This window comes from Sinocyclocheilus anshuiensis, unplaced genomic scaffold (assembly GCF_001515605.1).
Source record: "Sinocyclocheilus anshuiensis isolate Anshui unplaced genomic scaffold, SAMN03320099.WGS_v1.1 scaffold517, whole genome shotgun sequence".
Lineage (NCBI taxonomy): Eukaryota > Metazoa > Chordata > Actinopteri > Cypriniformes > Cyprinidae > Sinocyclocheilus > Sinocyclocheilus anshuiensis.
Genome location: NW_015536535.1, coordinates 1,854,146 through 1,875,877, shown reverse-complemented (window position 1 = coordinate 1,875,877; position 21,732 = coordinate 1,854,146). Strand labels below are relative to the sequence as shown.

The window sequence follows — 21,732 nt, the reverse complement described above, 5'->3', positions numbered from 1 at the left end:
ACACACACACACACACACACACACACACACACACACACACACACACACACACACACCCACACACCCACACACACAAACCAACCTTCAGGACTGCATAGCTGTGATATTAGATTCAGTAGGGAATGCTATGACAATAGTGACTGATTATGACATCACTTGAACTATGAATTGTCACAATGTGCAAAAAACATTTTTTTAAATCCCTGCCTTTAGTTATTTCATTCATTTCTGGTTTATTATGTTCTATTTATAAATCTGGTTTACTCACACTGAATCATCTAAGACTCCTGGTGAAAAAAAATGTCTCAATGGGACTGAAAAGAGCGTTCAGACTTCAAAAAGCATTTGGTGTGTCTCTCATCTCTGCGTTTGATCAGACTCATGTAATTGCAGCAAGCGTGCATCTCTCTTGCTTTGTGAGACAAACCATGTCATAAGGGCTTTCTGTGTGCAAACATTCTCTTTCTATAATTTTTTCGGATCTCTCTCATTTTGTTTGTCCTTCCCCTTTGAAACCTACACAAACAGCCTTTTCTCAGTTGGTAGGCTACATATGAAATGCTAGCAAGCCATCGATGTTATACACTCTTAAAAATAAAGGTGCTTTAAAAGGTTTTTCAGCGATGCCATAGAAGAACCATTTTTGGTTCCACAAAGAATCATTCAGTCAAAGGTTCTTTAAAGAACCATCTCTTTCTTACCTTTTTATAATATGAAGAGCCTTCTTTCACCACAAAGAACCTTTTGTGAAACCGAAAGGTTCTTCAGATGTTAAAGGTTCTTTATGGAACCATTTAGACAAAATGGTTCTTCTATGGCATCGTGAAGCACCTTTATTTTTAAGAGTGTAGAATGCCTGTTATGCCAGGATTTCAGCAGTTTAGGGCAGGATTGTTATCCTTAGGCATTTTCAAATATTAAATAAACACATTATGAATTCATTTTGAACAAATCCTGAACTATAATAATGTTTTGTTGTTGCAGTATTGGCACATGATCCCCCCTTCTCTCTTGTCATAGGTCAATCCCAACAAATTTATGCTCTCTGTGGTTCATGCAGGTACACAGCTGGCTGATGTTTTGGTGTTTATTCTTGATCTGTAGCTTGGGAGCAGTGGGTTGTCGCAGTTTCTCTCCAGCAGGCACTGCTTGTTCATACATTTTATTTTGTAATCACACTCCCTTCAATTTGTACTGGTGAATCACGCTCATGTGGATCCATACCATCACTCTAGATTATGTTGTTGAATTGGGCTTTTTGATTATATATATGTTGTTTAAGAATATTTTTGAGAACTCGATTGCATGGTCATGTTATGTGATCTCAGCATGGCAACTCCCATGATGGTGCATCTCACTTTATAGCATAAAACTGCTTTTAGTTTTAGTGCAAAAAGCCTTCAGTATTTCTCACACAAAGCCTTCCGCTTTGTCGCGGAAGGCAAACACCTGACTTCTGTTCCTTTGTTTGCCTTAATGAGGACACCATAGTTTTGCTTTATCTCAGTGTAACAGGCAGCTCCATAAAACCCTCTCCCTTTAGAAAGCTTATTTCTGTGGGAAGGATTGCCTTTTTTGTGCCATAGATGTTCAGTTTCTCAGGATAATTTTGTACTGCTTGTAAGCGTGGACAAACTCCGTAAACATAATATAAACACAAACCATGTTTTGGTATGGAAACATGCAGGCATACCATATTTGCATAGGTTCTTGCATTATGTAAACCCGTTGTTTTCCCAACACGCTTCCCTGTTTGTAAGTACCACCATTAGGATTGCGAATATCTCCATAGTTACTGGTCCCAAGTTCCCTCTAGGCATGTGCAGTTCCACCAATCAGGATGGAGACAGGTGGTGTGTAATATTTATGCAGATCAGGTGCTTTGAACGCTGGGTAGGGAACTGAGTGTATAGTATAAACATACTGCACGTTTGCATCTCACGTGCGTACAGTAAAACCTTCAGCATTACTAAAGAGGCGTATAACGTCACAGGCCATAACATTATGATAAGGTTCTAGGTTATTTGCTGCCTTTTGGCATAAATATCAAAAGCATTCATTTGAAGATCTTAATGCATTGCCAGGGACAGATGTAGCAAAAAAATGTTTTCATGTGTACGTTCACCATCAGGTCAGAAATTGGGACCTAAACCAGAACCAGTACTTGACGCTGTAGTCATCTCCTCTTTGCATCTGTTGTAAATTTTTCAGTAGACTCTGTCACTGTGATAGCCCTCGCGTCACCCAGTCACCATGGGCACCAGGACTCCCACTAAATTCCCCTTGTGTGTCTTCAGACAGCGCTTGATCATGACAAACATGCCTGCTTTGATTTGCATGAGTGTCCTTCATGTGTACGTGCCTGCCTGCTTGTGTGTGTGTGTATGAGAGAGAGCGAGAGAGAGAAAGAAAGAGAGCAAGGGCCAGGTGTTTCCATCATGAAAGTCATATGCTAGGAGATCAAAAACCACACATTACTGTCTTGGTAATGCGATCATTCATTATTTTTATGTAGATGTTTTCTTTATTTTGTTTTTTTTCATGACTAGAGTTATTGTCCATTTAAATATTTTTTTTAGTGAATGAATTACACAATATGCTAATTAACTAAGTTCAATATTTACTGAGAAATGAAGATAACTCAAAGACATTATTGTGGTAGATCAGTAAATCTTCGAATAGAAAAGTGAGCCAAAAGTGAGCTAAATATCCTTGTTTATAAAAATGCTTAAAAAAAAAGTTAGCTTTATTTAAGGTGGATTGTATTTCCATTTTATAGGGATTCATAATGTATTGGTACCATACTGGTTATAGGGCCATAGTGGATTTTTAATGATGGTATTATTGGATTTTGAATATTTAATTATATATATTATAATTTACCTCTTTTTATTTAATTACATTTGCCATCATCTAAAGGCGGGCGTACACGGTGCGATTCTGAAGGTCGGATTTTTTTGACATTTTGAAAATTATCGGGAGGACGGGAGGTGCTCGTAACGTCTCGGATCGGCCCGTAATTCTTCTCACACGGTACGAACCGCGACCATGCGAGCATCTGCGATTTTCTCCCGAGAGAAAAAAATCACCTGCGAGCTCGTACGACAGCAAAAATCGCACCGTGTACGCCCGCCTTAACACTAATTTAAGTTAATCTTTAAAAACACTAATTGTTAAATGTAATCTCTAGCAAATCTCAATGAACAACCATTTTTTATGCTGTACATTAATAATTTTGTAATGCTTAATTTGCATTTGACAAAAAATTTAATTCAGCTGTTTAGTGTTTTTATAATTCAGCTGTTTAGTGTTTTTATACACTATACTTTTATACACTGCTTATAGTATTGAATTCTAAAGTATAATTTTATAGATTTTTACCCAGTATGCTTTATTTCAATTCATTTTTTAACCATAAAGTCAAAATGTAATGACTTTAAAGAGTCCATAATGAATTTTTCTGTTAAAAAAAAAAAAAAAATGCTGCTGTTAATTTAACTGACCTCATTTCAACCTCGCTTCAAATGAAAGTTCTGAGCTACTGATCTGACATATGGCAGTAGGACATATGGTGTGGAATGTGCTGGGCAAGTGCTAGTGGATGACTGCACAGAAAACAATTTCCAACACAAGTTATGACAGCCCTGTGATAGGGTGGGATTGACTGGCTAGCCATATTTCAGCATGAAAAGCGCCAAGGACACTCCCTTTGGCTTGCAGGGCATGAAACCCAACCCATTCTCAAAGGAGAGTCAATCACAAAGGGACTCCAAGCAAATAGTCCAGCCCTGACCAGTATCACATTACTTTCTAAAGTAATGACCTTGTAAAAAAAAGAAAGGAAACTACCTTTTCTCAGTCGTTAAACTTTGAAAACCGTTTGGATTTTTTTTATGTATGTGAACAGGTGCACTTATGAGGCCCTGTGAGTTTTGGTGTGACTCCAAAAACATGGAACTGGTTTTTCAATGGTGTGACGTGACATTTAAAGGGTGATGTCATTTCAGGCCTACTTTTGATGTGATATGATGTGACAAGCATTGGTGCTCAGATAAAAATCAGCTTCTCAGTTCTAAACGGGCCATAATGGAGATGTGTTGTGAGACTGTCTTTTTAAATGATATCTTTACCATAAATATTCTTGCTGAGGTTTGTAATTTCTCAGGAAGCAGCAAGTATTGAATTAACATAATTAACTAAATGAGCTTAATTGGATAAGTGTGGTTACTCTGAGGTAAACACAGATCCAGTGTGCTCATGGGTGACTTCATTCTCGTGCACCCAGATAAGACATCTGTGCCGCTCAGTCAGGAAAGTCATTTCCCTAATATCTGTAGAAAGGCCCTGTCCCAGATTTGTCCCAGTATCTCCACTGATCTCTTTGAAGAAGTAGAACAAGATCAAGAATCCAGTGTAGTTTCCTCTCCAGAGGTTTTCTCTGTCCACCCCTCTCACACTGATTAATGAGCATATGCGTAATTTGGGTCACATTTTTCTGATAACAGAACACTTACCCTGGCCATTTCCTGTGAGCGCAATTCATCTAGACCTCCTCAGATGTTTTTGAGTCCAGGCATTGCTGTGAGATCTGGCAACGAATGCTGCCTTTGTTGCAGTACATTAAGTGATCTTAAAATGTTTTATCTGAAGCTCCTTTTACTCACAGCATTCAGACAATATCGTTGAATGTTTTTTGTGTCTAGTCAACTGGATCGCTCAGTAAAAGTCCATAATGCTGCTGAATTGCCAGGTTCATATGCTTAACAGTTGATGCACTTGTCCACCAGTCATGGATACACACTGGTACATTGTTTGTGCAGTTATGCACAGCTGCAGTATGTGTCTGAAACCCAAGATGGCTGCCTGGCTTCCCAATCAATGATTCAACTGACAGTGGTTTTGTATGAAGGCTTCATGTAAGGAAACTTTCAAGGCATCATAACTTCATGATAATGAGCTACAGCAAAATTAAGTGAGCTTTAGACAACCTGGCTAGGGTTGCAAAGGAGCAGAAGATTTCTGGTAAACTTCTGGAAACTTTCCGAAAGTTTCCAAAAAGTCCTGGAACGTTTTTTTTGGAAAAATGTTGGAAAGTTTCCAGAAATTTAGTGGAGATTTTCCACCCCTTTGCAACCCTGAACCAGGCAAATTTGAATGACTACACACCTCTTGGGTAGAAATTCAATTTTAGTTTTTGTATGACAATATGAAGATTTTTTTAAAATCTTTATTTTTTTATAACTTTTTATTTATTGAATGATTAAAAAATAGCCTTCTGTGTTGACACGGTCTGGGTAACTTTATATAATTGAGTGGCTATATAAAAAGTGGCTATATATAATTAAGTAAATTAAGTCAATTTGTTATTCTCACCAGATTTTCATTTATTTGATCAAATATACAATAAAAACAGTATATTATTACAATTTAAAATAACTGTTGAAATATCTTTTGAGATATATTTTACATTTGTAATTTATTCTTGTGATAGCAAAGCTGAATTTTAAGCAGCTGTTACTCCAGTCTTCAGTGTCACATGATTCTTCAGAAATCATTCTGATATGCTGATTTATATGGTGGACTGATATGGTGCTCAAGCATCAATTAATGGTGTGGAAAGCAGTATACATTTTTGTGATTTAAAATAAATGCTATCGTTTTGAACTTTCTATTCATCAAAGCAACCGACCGACAAATATTTTTTTAAGGATTCTTTGATGAATAGAAAGTTCAAAACGACAGCAATTTTTTAAAAATAATTATTTTCTGATATCATAAATGTATACATTTTATATTTATAAATGTGGTTTAAAAAAAAGATATATTTAAATTTGCAGGGCTGGTCTTGACAAAGGTCTCCTTCAAGGAAAAATGTATTCGCAGCAGTTTAACCACAATTCCTCTAGCTGCAGTGGCTCATGGGTTCAGTATTTTCATGCTCTGTGTGTCTGTCCCTTTATTGAATGAGGTTTTAGAGTAGCTTTATTTCAGATTTGTTGCAGTTTCACTTGGAGGTTTTCACAGACAGAAGTTTTCTCTATCCCCTTCTCCCCCTCTCTGCGTTTCTGAATTCCCACCTCCTCTTCTCGAGTCTTCCTCCTTCTCATTCCCGCTCTTCTGCAGTACCATTCTAAACCTCTTTGTCACTGCTCTGATCCATCTAGTCATTTCCTGGCCCTGATCGTCTCACTCACACTGCTCTCATTAACAGCTAAGCTGTTCTTCCCATTTTTTTTTTTCTTTTTTTTCAGAACCTGCGTTGACTAGATCTCAATCTGCATGTCTCAGAAGAGCTCCTGAGCCCTCTGAAGATGCGAATGTTTTCTGCCATACGAAATACCGTGTCTCCAGCAGCAACTTTCAGCAGTGGTCTGGATGAGGTAGGTAGGAATTCAAAATCCATTCTGATGGTCTTTCCTCTGGATTTCTGTGTTTTAATGAGAGTGAACGGCCCCCACGTGTAACCAAAAACATATGTATCTCTATTTCTGTCACATTTGTGTTTCAAACTGAGCTTACTGCTATGATTCGCTCTAAATTCAGGCGCGGTCAGTAGTTTCTGCCTACTGATTGGCTGTTCAGTATTGTGTAAAGATTCACATGGCAAATTCAGTTGTGGTGTGTGTGTGTGTGTGTGTGTGTATACCTGGTATTTATCACGTTACGGGGACCAATGTCCCCACAAGGATTTTAATACCAGTAAATTTTGACCTTGTGGGGAAATTTTTGAGGGCCCATGAGGAAACAAACGTATAAATCATACAGAATGAAGTTTTTTGAAAATCTAAAAATGCAGAAAGTTTCCTGTGAGGGGTAGGTTTAGGTGTAGGGTGATAGAAAATACAGTTTGTACAGTATAAAAACCATTACGCCTATGGAATGTCCCCATAAAACATGGAAACACAACGTATGGTGTGTGTGTGTGTGTGTGTGTGATGCACTCATTTAGGGTCCTGGTTGTAGAGATTTATACATGCTAAAGCTGAGATAGAGAACACCTCTTAAAACCTTTTGACCATTATTATTATTATTATTAAGACAAAGAATAATGAAAATAACATTTGCATTTTATGTTATGTTTTTATTGTAGTGTTAGTATTTTATTTATAGTATAGTAGTTTATTAGTATTTTATTTATAGTATTTATTTATTGTAGTAAAACTGTATCTGCATAAAAATAATGGTTTTGATCGATATAAAACAATATTGGTCAACATCAAATCAAATGTTCATCTAAAGGCTTCAGTGAATGACAGAAAAAAGCCTACTTGAGGAACCTTTGAATACTGTTTAAACGGCATCCCAACATGCATCTCATGACATTTGAGGGAATGCCTAGTGTGCAAAAATATATCCAAAATAATTTTTTTTGGTTATTGCATAATTTTATGATTTTTACAATGCATTCTGCGAAGTGTGACTTTTTTTAAACGCGCAGATAAAGGAAGCCTTCAGACCACATGGATTGTGGAGAATGCCATTGTTGTTGCCTTTGCTCATCCTTTAGACTTAACACACACACCACAGAAACTATAGCTTATACTCCCCACACACATTTTTGAGAGGAGACAGAGAGTATCTTTGTATCCATCTATAATCACTGGTGCTTGCACACACATTTGGTTTAAGCCAATAGCTGTTATCTAAATGCTTAAGGCTGTGGGTCTCTTTATTGATTTGATAAAAATAGCTCTGCATATACAGTAGAGAGCAAGCTATGCAGTACTGCTACATTTCTTTATTTTAGGAAGCATTACATAAGACGCAACATGTACTGTATGATATTGCATAACACACAAAGCTCACATCCACATGCTGTTAATTAGCATCTTTAAGTGATGGCAGCTGAGTTCATTCTTTCGCGTTATGTTTAGGCAGCCACATTATCGCAGCAAATCCTGCTTGAAAGGCTTTGATTTTCTAAAGATGACACAGTGCTGTTGCCAAGACAGCCTCTGAAATAGTGATGCACATTTAAAACAGACCGCAACTTAACTGTTCTCTTATTGTTAGTGCTTGGTTTGTGCTGTGCCAGTATTTCTTCTCACAGGATATTTATTTATATATACTTTTATTTACATGTACTATATACTTGTCAGTTCAGATTTATTTAGACTGTACACTTAATTTTTTTAATACTTTTTTTTTTTTTTAAATCAGCCTTTTCTGTGTTTATATGCAGGTTGTCAGTGTCTAATGCTACCGTGCAGTTTTCCATGTTTGTTTGAATTCGGCATCCACTCCACCACTCATGATGGTTTAGTCCTGCTGTGAGAGCACAACAATGACATCCATGGTTGCCAATGGGACTCAAGGTGGCCAGTCACTGGTCCTGAAAGGAGTGGACCCTGAAACATGCATGATCGTGTTCAAAAACCACTGGGCACAGGTATGTAATATTTTTTCTATTATCGTCTTTCCTCATGTGCTGTTTTTAAATGCCATTTCTCTACTGTTTAAAGTATGCATGATACTACTGTTGGCAAAATAGAAAAACTTGCTCAATGCTCATTGTGGGGAATTAACATAAACCGTTACTACCTGCTTTACAACCTGCTTGATACTTGTTATTTGTTGTGGATATATACTGTTTTTCCTCATCCGCAAATTAATTAGTTTTTCAGTGAAAAGATTAACTTTCAAAAAGTGTTGTTTCACCTCAGGTGTACAAACCAAATCTTATGAGTAGTGTTATTTTCTGTTTATTATGTATGAAGTTTATTTTATATAAGGCTTTATGATGAAACAAACTAATAATTTACAAATAAAAGATATTTACATATTATATATAATGAAATATTATGTTTCTGATCATTAAAATAATAAGTACATTTTGTAAGCTTTTAAAATCCTGAACTGGCCCTAGAACAGACTATCCCATTGGTGTTACATTGTGAATAAGGCTCTGGACCTCTTCTGTTGATTCAGCAGAATGCTCCAGAACATAGAGGCATTGTTTGGGTACAGAAGATGAGTTCAGGCCATTAGATAAACTCTAAAGACAGAAATTAGGGTAGTTTTCTGAAAGCAAACTAGTATTATTGTTAACTTATCCAACGAAGTACTAAAATATTCTACAAATCTGAGATGCCGTTAACACTTTCACTCTTTCAACCCTTCCTGCTTAGTTTGCATTGATGAATGGTACACTTTGTTAAGAGCAATATGCCATTTGGCCTTGCTTGCACTTCCTCTTCCTGGAGCCTTCAGGTTATTCCTTTTGCTCTGGTAATAACCAAATCTCAGTTTGATACACCCTTGACTGGGAGTTTTGTCATGATGGAATAGATCAGCACCAGGACAGAGGGCTCATTGTTGCAGTTGTTTCAGCTACTAATTTGCATGAAATAGATTATATGTAATCCTGGAGCACAAAACCAGTCATAAGTAGCGCAGGTATATTTGTAGCAATAGCCAACAATACATTGTATGGGTCAAAATTATCCATTTTTCTTTAATGCCAAAAATCATTAGGATATTAAGTAAAGATCATGTTCCATGAAGATATTTTGTACATTTCCTACCATAAATATATCAAAACGTAATTTTTGATTAGTAATATGCATTGCTAAGAACTTAATTGGGAAAACTTTAAAGGTGATTTTCTCAATATTTAGATTTTTTTGCACCCTCAGATTCCAGATTTTCAAATAGTTGTATCTCGGCCAAATATTGTCCTATCCTAACAAACCATACACCAATTGAAAGCTTATTTATTCAGCTTTCATGTGATGTATAAATCTCAATTTCAAAAAATTGACCCTTATGACTGGTTTTGTGGTCCAGGGTCACATATGTGTTCCTGCTACATCACAATATCCCAGTGTAAATATTTATTAATTTTTTATAATAAAATTTTTATTGTAATTATTATTTTTTACATTTGTTTTTACTTTTTATTTTTTTTATATTTGTATTATTTAAATTTTTTGAAAGTCATTTATAAAGTCATTTTTAGTGACTTCATACTGTAAAGAGAAAACTTTTTGCTATAGTGGGATAAAATCCCTTTGGCTATACTCTCCAGTGTGAATGACCTCTGATCTCTTGACATTTTCTCAGGTGGTGAAGATTCTAGAGAAGCATGACCCATTGCGCAGTAATGTTGGTGGTCTGGGTGGAGGTCATGGTCTTGGTGGGGGTGGAGGACTCGGCAGCTTCCGTTTCGGTCCAGTTCCTGGCGATGAGGCCAGCGCTGTGCAGAACTATGTAGAACACATGCTCTTCCTCCTCATGGAGGAGGAGTGTGGTCAAAATGGAGCCATGGGGCCCATCCTGGAGTTTGTGGTGATGGAGAACGTGTTGGAGAGACTGTTTATCTGGAGCCTGAGGCGAGAGTTCACAGATGAAATGAAATTAGAGCAACTGAAGATGTATGAGATGCTGATTGGACAAGCCAGGCAGCCATTACTTCATCATAAACCAGTGCTCAAGCCTTTGATGATGCTCTTGTCGTCCTGCTCCGGCTCCCCATCGGGTCCAAGCTCCTCTGCTGTGGAGACAGAGCTTGTGCTGCTCCTGAACCAGCTGTGCTGTGTTCTGGCTAAAGACCCTTCAGTCCTGGAGCTTTTTTTCCATACGAGTGAGGACCAAGGAGCTGCTAATTTCCTTATCTTCTCCCTACTCATCCCTTTCATACACAGGGAAGGGTCAGTCGGACAGCAGGCCAGAGATGCGCTTCTGCTTATCATGGCTCTTTCTGCTGAGAACCATGTTGTGGCTAAACACATCGCAGAGAACACCTATTTCTGTCCGGTATGAGTCTATTATAGTATATCTTCCTCTTTTATTTATACTCTTTCTCTATTTATCTTTCTCTTTTTTTCAACCTACATGGATTCTGTACTTGGATTACCAAAGTTCCTGCAGCATTGGGCTTACTTTATTGCTGTGCATTGCTTAAATTACTATCTAATTAAATAGTCTTTATAGATCATGGTGCTTTCTGAAGTGTTGAGAGCATAAAACGGAATTTCTATTTGACTTACATTCCCATTTCACCCGTTTAAAATACTGTATTGAATCCCAGTGTAATTTAATATGGTACTATATATGGTTCATATTGGATATTTAATTGTGCATGCCTATTAGCCCTATTTTTACATTTAGGTTACTTTGCCATCATATTGCGTTTACATGAAGTTAATCTTTGAAAAAATCAAAACATTTAATAACACTGTTAAATGTAAACTTTAGTAAATCCCAAAATGAATATGGATGTCGTGAACATATAAAACGGTTGGTTTTATTTTTTGTAGTGTTTTATTTTTAACTTTTTAGACAAACTATTATAGATTTTTATAACTGGCCATTTTTTTTGCTCTTCACCCATTAAAAAAAAACAAAAAACTTATTGGCCAACTTGTGTTAAATGGGACAGAACAAACTAAAAACAAACAAAACAGGAATTGAATGTACAACTGATGTACATCATCATCATTATATGAACTAGCAAACCCTGAAGAAATATGACATTTATAGCCTCCAGTTATAATGATCACGAATAACACTTTTGAGTAATCTTATCTGGCTGTTTATGAAATTGCAATGAAATCCACAGTCAGTGAAGCCAACAGGACAGTTAAACTGGTTAAATCTTTAGTGAATGCATGGATTGTTTCTGAATATTATCAAATTTTCCTTTCAAATACGTGCCACCGTGGGCATCCAGCAGCACAGTATGTGCTTATGTAAAGTCATTAGAGATAATTGCATAATCTGTTACACCATGGATGAGTACCCTTCTTACTGAGATGACATCACCCTCAGCTTCAATAGAGTCTGATTCTCAGCCTTACATGCACTCTCAGCCTTTTCTGACCTAACATTCATCTGCCAGTGAATAAAGCCAGGGAGCATGCAACTAAAGATTGTTGTGCTATTACATAATGATTGTCTTTATTGAAGTGTTCACAAGTGTATTTTGAATTAATTGGTTAATTTTATTTATTTATTTATTTATTTTTTGATGAAGGTTTTGGCTACAGGTCTGAGTGGGCTTTACTCATCTTTGCCTACCAAGTTAGATGTACCCAGTGAAGAGTGGCACTGTCTGCACCGTGAGGACTGGCAGCAGCTGCCTGCTCTTGTGCAATTTCTTAACTCCTTGGAGTTCTGCAATGCTGTCATACAGGTGTGTGCTAGTGCTACTTCATTTCTACTGCACTTGTGTTTTATCTATAGCACGAGGTGTCCAGTCCAGCTCCTAGAGGGCCACTTTCTTAAAGAGTTTAGCTCCTGTACACCTGCCAGGATGTTTCTGGTGATCCTGAAGACCTTAATTGGGTTGTTCAGGTGTGTTTAATTTGGACTATAGCTAAATTCTGCTGGACAGTGTCCCTCCAGAAACAGGATTGGACACCCCTGGTTTATGGCAAGCAATGTATCATTTTACAATCACATGCAAACTTCCTCTGCTTGTTTTGCAAACGTTCTTCTGGAAGTCTTATGTCAGGAGACAAAGGTTGAGCTATAAATAAACATTATTGTAGTATCCTTATCTTTATATGCCCAGTAGATGAAAGGAAGTAAAAATACATTTAGGCAGTGTGAAATCATTTAATTTTAGCTTTGCTTTGTGTGTAGGTGGCCCATCCTTCCATCAGAGACCAGCTGGTTGGCTACATTCATAATGGTTTTCTGGTCCCTGTTCTAGCACCAGCATTACACAAGGTTAGTGGGCCATAAGCCGTTTTCTTCCTAGATCTGAAAGCTGATATCAGTAAGATTTGATTTTAAGCAACTTTTTTTTTTTTTGTAGTTGACACTTGAAGAGGTGATGACCACAACAGCATATCTGGACCTCTTCATACGCAGCGTTTCTGAACCTGCATTGCTGCACACCTTCCTAAGCTTCATCCTGCTCCATCGCCATGACAATGTACACATTTTGGACACACTAGTCAGCCGCATCAACACTCCCTTTCAGGTAACCACAATTTCATCCTGACTGGCAGCCAATTACATAAAAAAAGCAGCCAATTAAATCTCAAAAAGCAGTACTTACTTGAGAACAGGCCAGTGCTGAACTAGTGCTGGTTGATACAAAATAAAATTAGGGAATACTGTTAATGTTGTGATAATGTTAAAAGTTTAGGTTAATTTTCAAAAGACAATGAGCCAGTTTCACTTTCCTTTTTCTCCTCATAATTATGGCCACATCAAAGGGATGGTTCAACTGCTTTTAAACTCTCCTGTGCATATTTATGTGTGTGCACTGTGAAGAGCATCACGGGTTTCAATTTACACCGTGTTTTTATTTCGAGTTTTTGGTTTGCACAACCTTATAGAATCATGGAGTTCTGCACACTTGAAAATCCTTTCACTATATCCAGCAAAGTGTAAACATGATGATAATAATAAGAGGTTTATTGTGCAGTGAAGTCAGCTTCATTGATTGTAATGGGAGTATTTGTACTTCCTGTATATAACATATTCACAATATGAATAAAAGTTTCATTTTTCATGAAAATAACTAAACACTGCAAAGTTTCTGGATTGACAACCATTTTTAAATGTGGGGTTGAATCCCAAACTGCCATGATTGATAGTAACCATAACAACGGATTGGCCAAAAAAATCTCATACTGTATGAGAAAATACTGTAAAATATATCTGTATTGAATTTGTACAAATTTTTTTTATGTACTTTGTAACAATAGCTGTTCTATATAGATCATGTCTTTTTCAGGGGAAACAACAAAATCACAATTTTAAATTATTCCAGAGAAAATGCAAAAATATTGAAATACATATTGAATATCATCAAAATTAACACAAATATTGAAATTAATTTTATTTAGCTATACCATCAGGCCCTATACGGAACTACTGTTGATAACAATGCTGTACTACTAAACTTCACTAAAGGGTGAAGACGCACTGCACAAATTAAGAAGTGGTTGGTAGATTAGATGTAAGAATGAAGGTAGATTGCAGGCTCTTTCTATTAAATTAGACTAATATTTGAACTCAAATATTAGTTTGCATGTGTATTCAAACCGAACACCCTACAGCACTGAGTCTTAAGAATCCTCTTAGACACAATAGTCAGCTTTATTTTAATCAATATTAACATAAAACTATTTAAACCAGTTAATGCCAGTTTTATTGTTTAAAACATGCAGTGTCTTTATTAAGTTGTTGTGTTTTGTTGTAGTGTGTTTTTATAGGCTGTGCTTTTGTTCCAGCTTGGCACTGTATCGCTGGCCCTGTTCCGCACTCTCATTGGCTTGTATTGTGAGGATGTCATGCTCCAGTTGGTATTCAAGTGAGTATATTTGTGCAGACTATTCAGTTTATTTACTTATTTGTTGTATTTCTGATGAGATATGCATCATACGCATGTTAAATATTGACTCATAGTGTTGGTGCTTAGCTATCTTTCTTGTGGCACTATATGTGTGGTCTCTCCTTCTCCGCCAGGTACCTAATCCCCTGTAACCACATGATGTTGAGTCAGCGTAGAGTCCTGAGAGAAAGAGACTTTTACTCTGTATCGGCCGCCAAGTTTCTAGCCCTTACACCCTCCTGCTGTTCTCCAGAGGTCATCCCCCCTCCACTCAGGCAACTGGACTCTATCCTGTGGTCAAAAGGCACTGATGGCTCCCATATAGGAACTATGGGTATAATGTAGTTCCTTTACTTCCTGTGGAAGAGTGTACTATTTTATGTAGTTTTGATTTGCATTGTGCATGAAGTGTCATTGTAATAACAAAATGTATAAATTTTTGACCTACACTGAAAACTAAAATCTTGTAAGGACATAGATCAGGGGTGTCCAGTTTTATTCCTGGAGGGCCACTGTCCTGCAGAGTTTAGTTGCAACCCCAATTAAACGGATCTAGACTGGCTAATCAAGGTCTTCAGGATGTTTAGAAACTTCCAGGCAAGTGTGTTGGGCCAAGTTGGCACTAAACTCTCCAGGTCATTGGCTCTCCAGAATTGCAAACCCTTGACTGGATGCAGAAGGGAAAAAAGTGTTGTTGTTTTTTCAAAGATTTCTAGGTTTTAATATTAAAAGTGAGGCAAAATTACTTTATCTTTTTTGTTGGTCTCCACAAAATCATGCACTGAAGGTTTAATGACTAAGATCAAACTTTAGATTAGTGGACTCGAGTCTGCAGACTGAAATGTTATTCATGTCTCAGTGACTTCCGTCTTCTGGATTAAATCTGCAACTTCACTAGTGCCGGCATCAACTTAATTTCTTCATTCCAGACTATATAATCCACTTATGTCTGTGCCTGTTATTAAAGTATTTACAAGCTGATACAAATTCCAGAGCAATACTTTTTTTGAAAAAGGGGACATGAAATATAATGAGAAGTGCATTAGTAACTGATTTAATATTGCTTGTACATTTTCCTCTAGAATCAAACGAGGTCCTCTCAGAGGAGGATGACTGTGGTAACTCCTGTGTCATTGGCTCAGAGATCTACCTGGATGTCAGTTACCTGCACTACTTGTACGATGCACAAAACAGCATCAGTTACTGTATGCGAGCATGCCGTGTGTGGTCGGCCCCTTATGATGGTGAGAACCCTCCTCCAGAAGAATACCAGCGCAGTACCTTGGAAGAAGCAGGTAGGACTCGGCAACCAGTTACCAGCAGGAAAACCCCAAATCAAATGCATCGCTCCGGTCCACCCCTCAAAGATCTCACTGCTACTCCCGGATTGCTGGAGCTGGAGTGGGATGATAGTTATGATGCTTGTCCTACACAACTGCAACCAGAGGAAGATCAGGAGACTCTCCCCATCCCGGACGAGCCCCCAAAACACATTCAAGAACTGCGGAGAACTGCTATTATGATTGTGAAGGGCTCTTACATTGAAGAGTCTGAGTTCCAGAATGATGTTATGGTCTATGACCTGGTAGCTCAGAAGGATGCTCATGACTCTGGTAATAGCTATCATGCCTCATCCAAACCTATAGAAGCAGCAAAGCAGGAGGTGTTAGATGAACCAGTAACTGATCAAAAGACTACAAATTCAGAATCCTCAATGAGCAATGGCTTGAGCTCCCCATTAGATGAAATGGACAGTAAAAAGAGAGGGTCCCAATCAGACCATAAGTCACTGGAAGGGGAGGACCTTATGGCCCAGTATGAGGAACTCATAAGGACTCTGGGTGCACAGCACAGTCCAGCAAAAACAGACAGTGAACTCAAGAGTCCTACAGACCTCATGGATGAGGAGGAAGATGAGATTGACTTTAACTCTTTCTCCCCAGAGACACCAGAGGCAGAAAAGTTATCATCTCCTTTTGGGACCAAACCCCGCAGTGGGAGCAGGGGGCATGCTGTACCTTTTACAGGTCAGAAAACATTTTATTTTGCTAAATTATTTAAATTATTTCACAGTATTCTTCATACACTCATTTATATATTGTGCATTTATATATTATATTTAAAGTGACAGTCATTTGGAGTGATGATCGAAAGTATAGGGTATATTATGCACTGATTCAATGCCATAATGCACCTCAATAACGAGTGTGCATTAGTGTATACTGCCTGCTCATTAAAAAAGTGTATAAAACATTAAGTTGTATGATATAATAAAAATTGCAGCAGTAATATGACGTTTAACTCAACAAGTGGCATCTAGAAACCATAAACGATCATTGTACATGTGCATGGCAAATTGTGCACTGAATTGAATTATGTGACACTGTATTTCATGAAGTTTGACCTCAGTTTTGGCCCCCATGAAATACTATGCAAAGTTTTGGAATCGTTTAGTGTTAGTTTCAGTTTAATGTTCAGTATGATATTTGGGTGTGTGTTGTTCTGGCTCATTTGTTTTGTATAGTTATTATTTACACTTTAACTAATATTTAGGTTTCACTCTTGTCTTTCTCAGGGCCGTTTCTGAGTGTACTGCTGTCTCGCCTAGAAAACATGCCAAGTAATTCTCTCCATGTGAACTTGCTTCTGACTGGCATCCTGGCCCAGTTAGCTGCTTACCCTCAGCCCCTGCTGCGCTCCTTCCTTCTCAACACAAACATGGTGTTCCAGCCTAGTGTCCGCTCACTATACCAGGTACTGAAGTGCATGCAGTATCTGATCTACTGAATGAATGTAGTTTTAAATCATACTAACTCAATATTCATTGTCACTGCATGCTTAATGTGAGTTTAAAAACGAAGAAAATTAGACCACAAAATGCCAAAACTGTGATATCACACTGGCCTCCATTAAACATCAGGTTCAGTACTATTTCTTTAGCCTACATTTCTTAAACTCTGATTAACATGGCTGATATTTTGAGCACTTTATGTATGCAGGTCATTTGAGAAATGTCAACTGTTTAGACGAATGTTTAATGTGGGGCACATTTAAGAGCTCATGTGAACTTTGCCAAGGATTTGGGGGATAAAAAATGGATTTGGGTCACATTCGGCTGTGGTATGAATGTAGCCTTTGTGTCTATAACTCTAATATTATACAGACACACAAACCTGCTAAAATAACATCAGTGGCACATCACACAGCGGCACAGCAAGGTTTTGTACTCAATACTTCCCCTTTGTCAGCGTAAAAGCAACATGATCATCTTGCTGTCTGATACGTTATTCAGTAAAGTTTAATTTGTGAACAGGTAAATTAGCTGAATTATACTTCTTGTTTCATATCATTACATGGGGCAATTGTGAAAACCCATGCTTTCTCCACATTCATCAGTATGTCTTTGAGAGGCATGTGTTAGATCTGTTGGTTAATTGTGTATCAATACACACAAAGATGTGCTTTCACACAAAGCCTTGACCTTGTCAAACCAACCTGTATGTTTGTCACAACGTTGGTTTTCGCATGTGATTTGTCTATTCAGACCAATGTGGGAAAAAATAATAGACAAAATGAATGAAAATGCAAGTTCAGTCTCTGACAGTAGGTGGTGCTTATGGAAAAGCAGACATACAAGCAGCGGTGTGCTTTTTTTTTTTTTTTTCCATTTCTGACACCTGCTTGTCATGATAGGAAGTCAAAAAGTAAATGATGGCATAATTTACAACCAGATTATGTGCTGTAGTGATCTGAAAATGGAGCTGTGGTATCAATGTTCTGCCCATACTTCCACAGACTCAATCACAGGCACACAATCATGATGCCACATCACATTTTTATAACATCAAATAACTAACTGAAACCAAACTTAATAGAAAACCCTTGAACATACCCAAGCATGATACGAAATATTAAAATGACAGAAACATCTTTGGGCAAAATTTATTTGAAGTGTACTTTTTTAGTTTGGCTCACGTCCTTTGTGTTTCCACGGAGAGGGTGGGGTTTATGAACAGGGGTGATAAAAACTTTTCAGGATGTGTGTGGCACACTTGAATGTAATGGTAGCAGCTCTGAGCTTGTGACCAAAAGGACAAATCTTATTGGCTAGCCAGGTTTTTTGCAGTGCTATGGAAAAAACAAAAGAAAAGTCTTGTGAATGTTCTTATTGGTCTGAATAGACATTTTAACAGAGCCTATTTATTAAAAATAAAATGTTTATTGTGCCAAATATTTGTTGTGAACATTTGTCTTGGTGTGAACAGACCTTTACACCTGTTTTTGACATTGGGATTGGATTTCAAGGGGAGGGTCTCTGACTGTTGTTAATAAAGCACAAAAAATTCTAAAGAAGTGCATCTTTTTTCTTAAATTTACTATACAAATATAATGTTTCAAGTAGAAGTCGCAGTTATTTCAAAGAAGTACCTTACTGGAGTCACAGTATGTTGATTACAGACATACTGAAGATATTCCATGTAGTGGTTTGGGTAATCCAATCACAATTTCTTTTGGACCCTGTTTACACCTGTATATAGTACTGTCAACTTGTAATGTATCACCTGAAATTGATCTTAATACCTGGTGTGGATATGGGAGAATATGGAATCTGTTCATTCATTAATTTCACTCTCCCTTCTTGCCTTTCTTGATTTTAAAGGTACTGGCCTCAGTGAAGAACCAGACAGAACAGTGGTCAGCGAATAATAAAGACTTCCCTGAGCTTCTCACAGCTGCCCAGCACTGCTTATTGGCCAGGGAGAGTTCACTAAGAGGTCGGAGTAGATTCATATCCTTTCAGTCATGTTGTTTTATGATTTAATAAACACAAAACTGTTTTACTACACAAAATAAAAATGATCAATATGTGGGTATTTCATAAACATGACCTGCAGTGATTCTGTGCTCCTGCAGTTTGTCAGCAAATTGTTTTCTGAAGTAATATATAATATAATATAATATAATATAATATAATACTCAAAAGTTCATCAGTAGGATTTTTAAAAATTACTTTGAATACTTCTAATAATATTTGGCAAGGAAGCATTTAAATACAAAAAAAATCCTGTAAAAAAAAGTAAAAAAAAATAAGCAGTACAACAGTTTTCATAACTGTTTGTTGATAATAGGAAATGTTTCTAGAGCACAAAATAAGCATATTAGAATTATTTCTGAAGGATCATGTGACACTGAAGACGAGTAATGATGCTGAAAATTCAGCTTTGCCATCACAGGAATAAATTACTGTTTAAAATATCTGTTCAAAAAATATATATTTTTGATCCAAAAATGCAACCTTGGCAAGCATAGGATACTTCTTTCAAAATCATTTAACAATCTTACCAATCTCAAACTGTATAATATAATAATATAATATAGTACAGTACATAATAGAACTGTTGGAAGAAACTGTTTATATTTTGAGTTAAACCGAGTGTGTAAATCAATATCAAATCAATTAAATTCAGTCAAATAACTTTGAAGTCATTTTTCAGTTTGAGGGTTGCATAGCTACTGTTTTTCCCTTAGCAGTATAAACTGTTTCATCATCTTTTTTTTTTTTGACTTGTTCAGTTTGAATAAACTACATTGTAATAATTTCTAAGACAATGTTTATATATTGTACAATGACTTGTTTTTTCCATTTCTACCTAGACTCTCAAAGTCCACAGAATGGAGATTGGTTCCATAGTTCTGAAGCAGACAGAATCAAGACGAAACCGAATATCCAACCCAAAACTGTGGTTCCCTTAAACCAAACTGAGATATATGCCACAGTTCTTTTCACCGAGTTCCTGAAAGAGCTAGCAGCCTTTGCACAAGAGCACTCCATCCTTGCTCATCTTCCCACGGAGCAGTAGCCTTTGATTCTGTTTTTATGTCTGTTGTTAATGTTTCCAGGAAACTTTTGAACTGACATTTTGAATGATTTTTAGTTCTTATTGAAAGACTCTAAAATAATGTTTTTCTGACTTTTCTCTTTTTTGGATATTTTTGATGGGGGGTTCTTTCATGCATGTTTTTGTCTGTTGTGTGAACAATCATTGAAACTTCCATCATTTGATTATGCATACCAAACCTGCCATAAAACAGTCATTGATTTGTCTTCATTTCATAAAGTTGGCTTCGGGACACAAAATGCTGGATGTCTTAACTGAAATTTCAGGCCTAAACTAAATGGTGATGGCCATACAGCCATTGAGCAAGAGGTGAGGAGGCATTACATATTAATAACATTTGAGGACCAGATTCTCTACAGACTGTATAGTGCTGCTGATGTCTTTTTGCTGGAATGTTCCCATGATGGCCTTATACTGATTGATAGTGCCTATTCCTTTAGTCCTTAATTTTCAACATTGTCTTTACAGTTTTATATACAGTAAGCATACTTTGTAAACCTGGTCACTTGGCCATTTTATACAACTTGTCTGTAGGATTGCTGGATTTCCTCTCACTTTGAGAAACAATTCTTACACAGTCGTTCTGGTTCTATGTAGAGCATCACTGATATTAACTTTCACAATGTCTATACAGCACATGAGTTGTTAATGAACATGTTTGAAACTAGCAGCACACATGCTTGTTAATTAGGATGAGGTGCCTTTCTTTAATGGGGTAAGATATACACTACTGTTCAAACGTTTAAGGTTAGTACGTTTTTGTTTTATATATTTATAAAGAAAGAAATACTTTTATCCAGGAAGGACACTATAAATTGATCAAAAGTGACAGTTTTTGTAAAAATGTAAAAGTTTTTACCCTATCAAATAAATAGTTCTTTTGAACTTATTCATGAAAAATGCATCAGTTTCCACAAACATTTTAATCAGCACAACTGCTTTTAATATGGATAATATGGAAATGTAGCTGAAAATTTGGCTTTGCCATCACAGAAGTAAATTACATTTTGTAATTTGCATTAAAACAGAAAAGGTATTTTAAATAGCAATATTTCACAATATTACTGTTTTAACTGTAATTTTATCAAATAAATGAAACCTTGATGAGCATTAGAGACTTCTTTCAAAAAAATAAAAAAAATCTTACCAACCCCAAACTTTTAAAATGTAGTGTTTTAAAACTATTGTAGAGGGATATAAAATCGTATCTTTTTACAGACATTCCCTTCGTATTTAGATTTTTGTTTCTTTGTGTTATCTTGAATCCTCACGACATTGTTTGCATGGCCCCTGAAAATGGCCATGAAGGACATTGATTTTGCTGAAACACGATCGGAGAGATCACAATCAGAGTTGCATACATCTTTTTTTTTTTACATTTGTACAAGAAAGCAGTTGATAAGCAATTCCAGTGTATCTAAACACCCACAAAGAGATGGTGCCCTTTAGTATCAAAGAAGTTGCCTTGATTTTGAAGTATTTTTACCATGTTATATATCAAAACACATGAACTTGTTCTGTAATACACATTTGTTTTTAGTA

At 36.7% G+C, this 21,732-nt stretch overlaps 1 protein-coding gene across 3 annotated transcripts in view; it reads left to right on the top strand.

Annotated features, from left to right (window-relative positions):
- LOC107695572 (protein FAM160A1-like) overlaps window positions 1-20,953 on the top strand; it is a 22,820-nt gene extending 1,867 nt beyond the window's left edge. The window contains exons 2-13 of one of the 3 annotated variants that reach the window (XM_016495567.1): window positions 6,252-6,380; window positions 8,183-8,389; window positions 10,063-10,755; window positions 11,975-12,133; window positions 12,586-12,672; window positions 12,761-12,928; window positions 14,190-14,269; window positions 14,425-14,624; window positions 15,373-16,317; window positions 16,866-17,044; window positions 18,951-19,065; window positions 19,946-20,953. In XM_016495567.1, the coding sequence (XP_016351053.1) occupies window positions 8,285-8,389; window positions 10,063-10,755; window positions 11,975-12,133; window positions 12,586-12,672; window positions 12,761-12,928; window positions 14,190-14,269; window positions 14,425-14,624; window positions 15,373-16,317; window positions 16,866-17,044; window positions 18,951-19,065; window positions 19,946-20,151 (2,937 nt within the window). In that variant the 5' untranslated portion in view covers window positions 6,252-6,380; window positions 8,183-8,284 and the 3' untranslated portion in view covers window positions 20,152-20,953. Of the gene's footprint in view, window positions 1-6,251; window positions 6,385-8,182; window positions 8,390-10,062; window positions 10,756-11,974; window positions 12,134-12,585; window positions 12,673-12,760; window positions 12,929-14,189; window positions 14,270-14,424; window positions 14,625-15,372; window positions 16,318-16,865; window positions 17,045-18,950; window positions 19,066-19,945 lie in introns of all 3 variants that reach the window. The other 2 variants (XM_016495576.1, XM_016495582.1) reach the window with 2 other exon arrangements.
- Window positions 20,954-21,732: the final 779 nt, after the last annotated feature.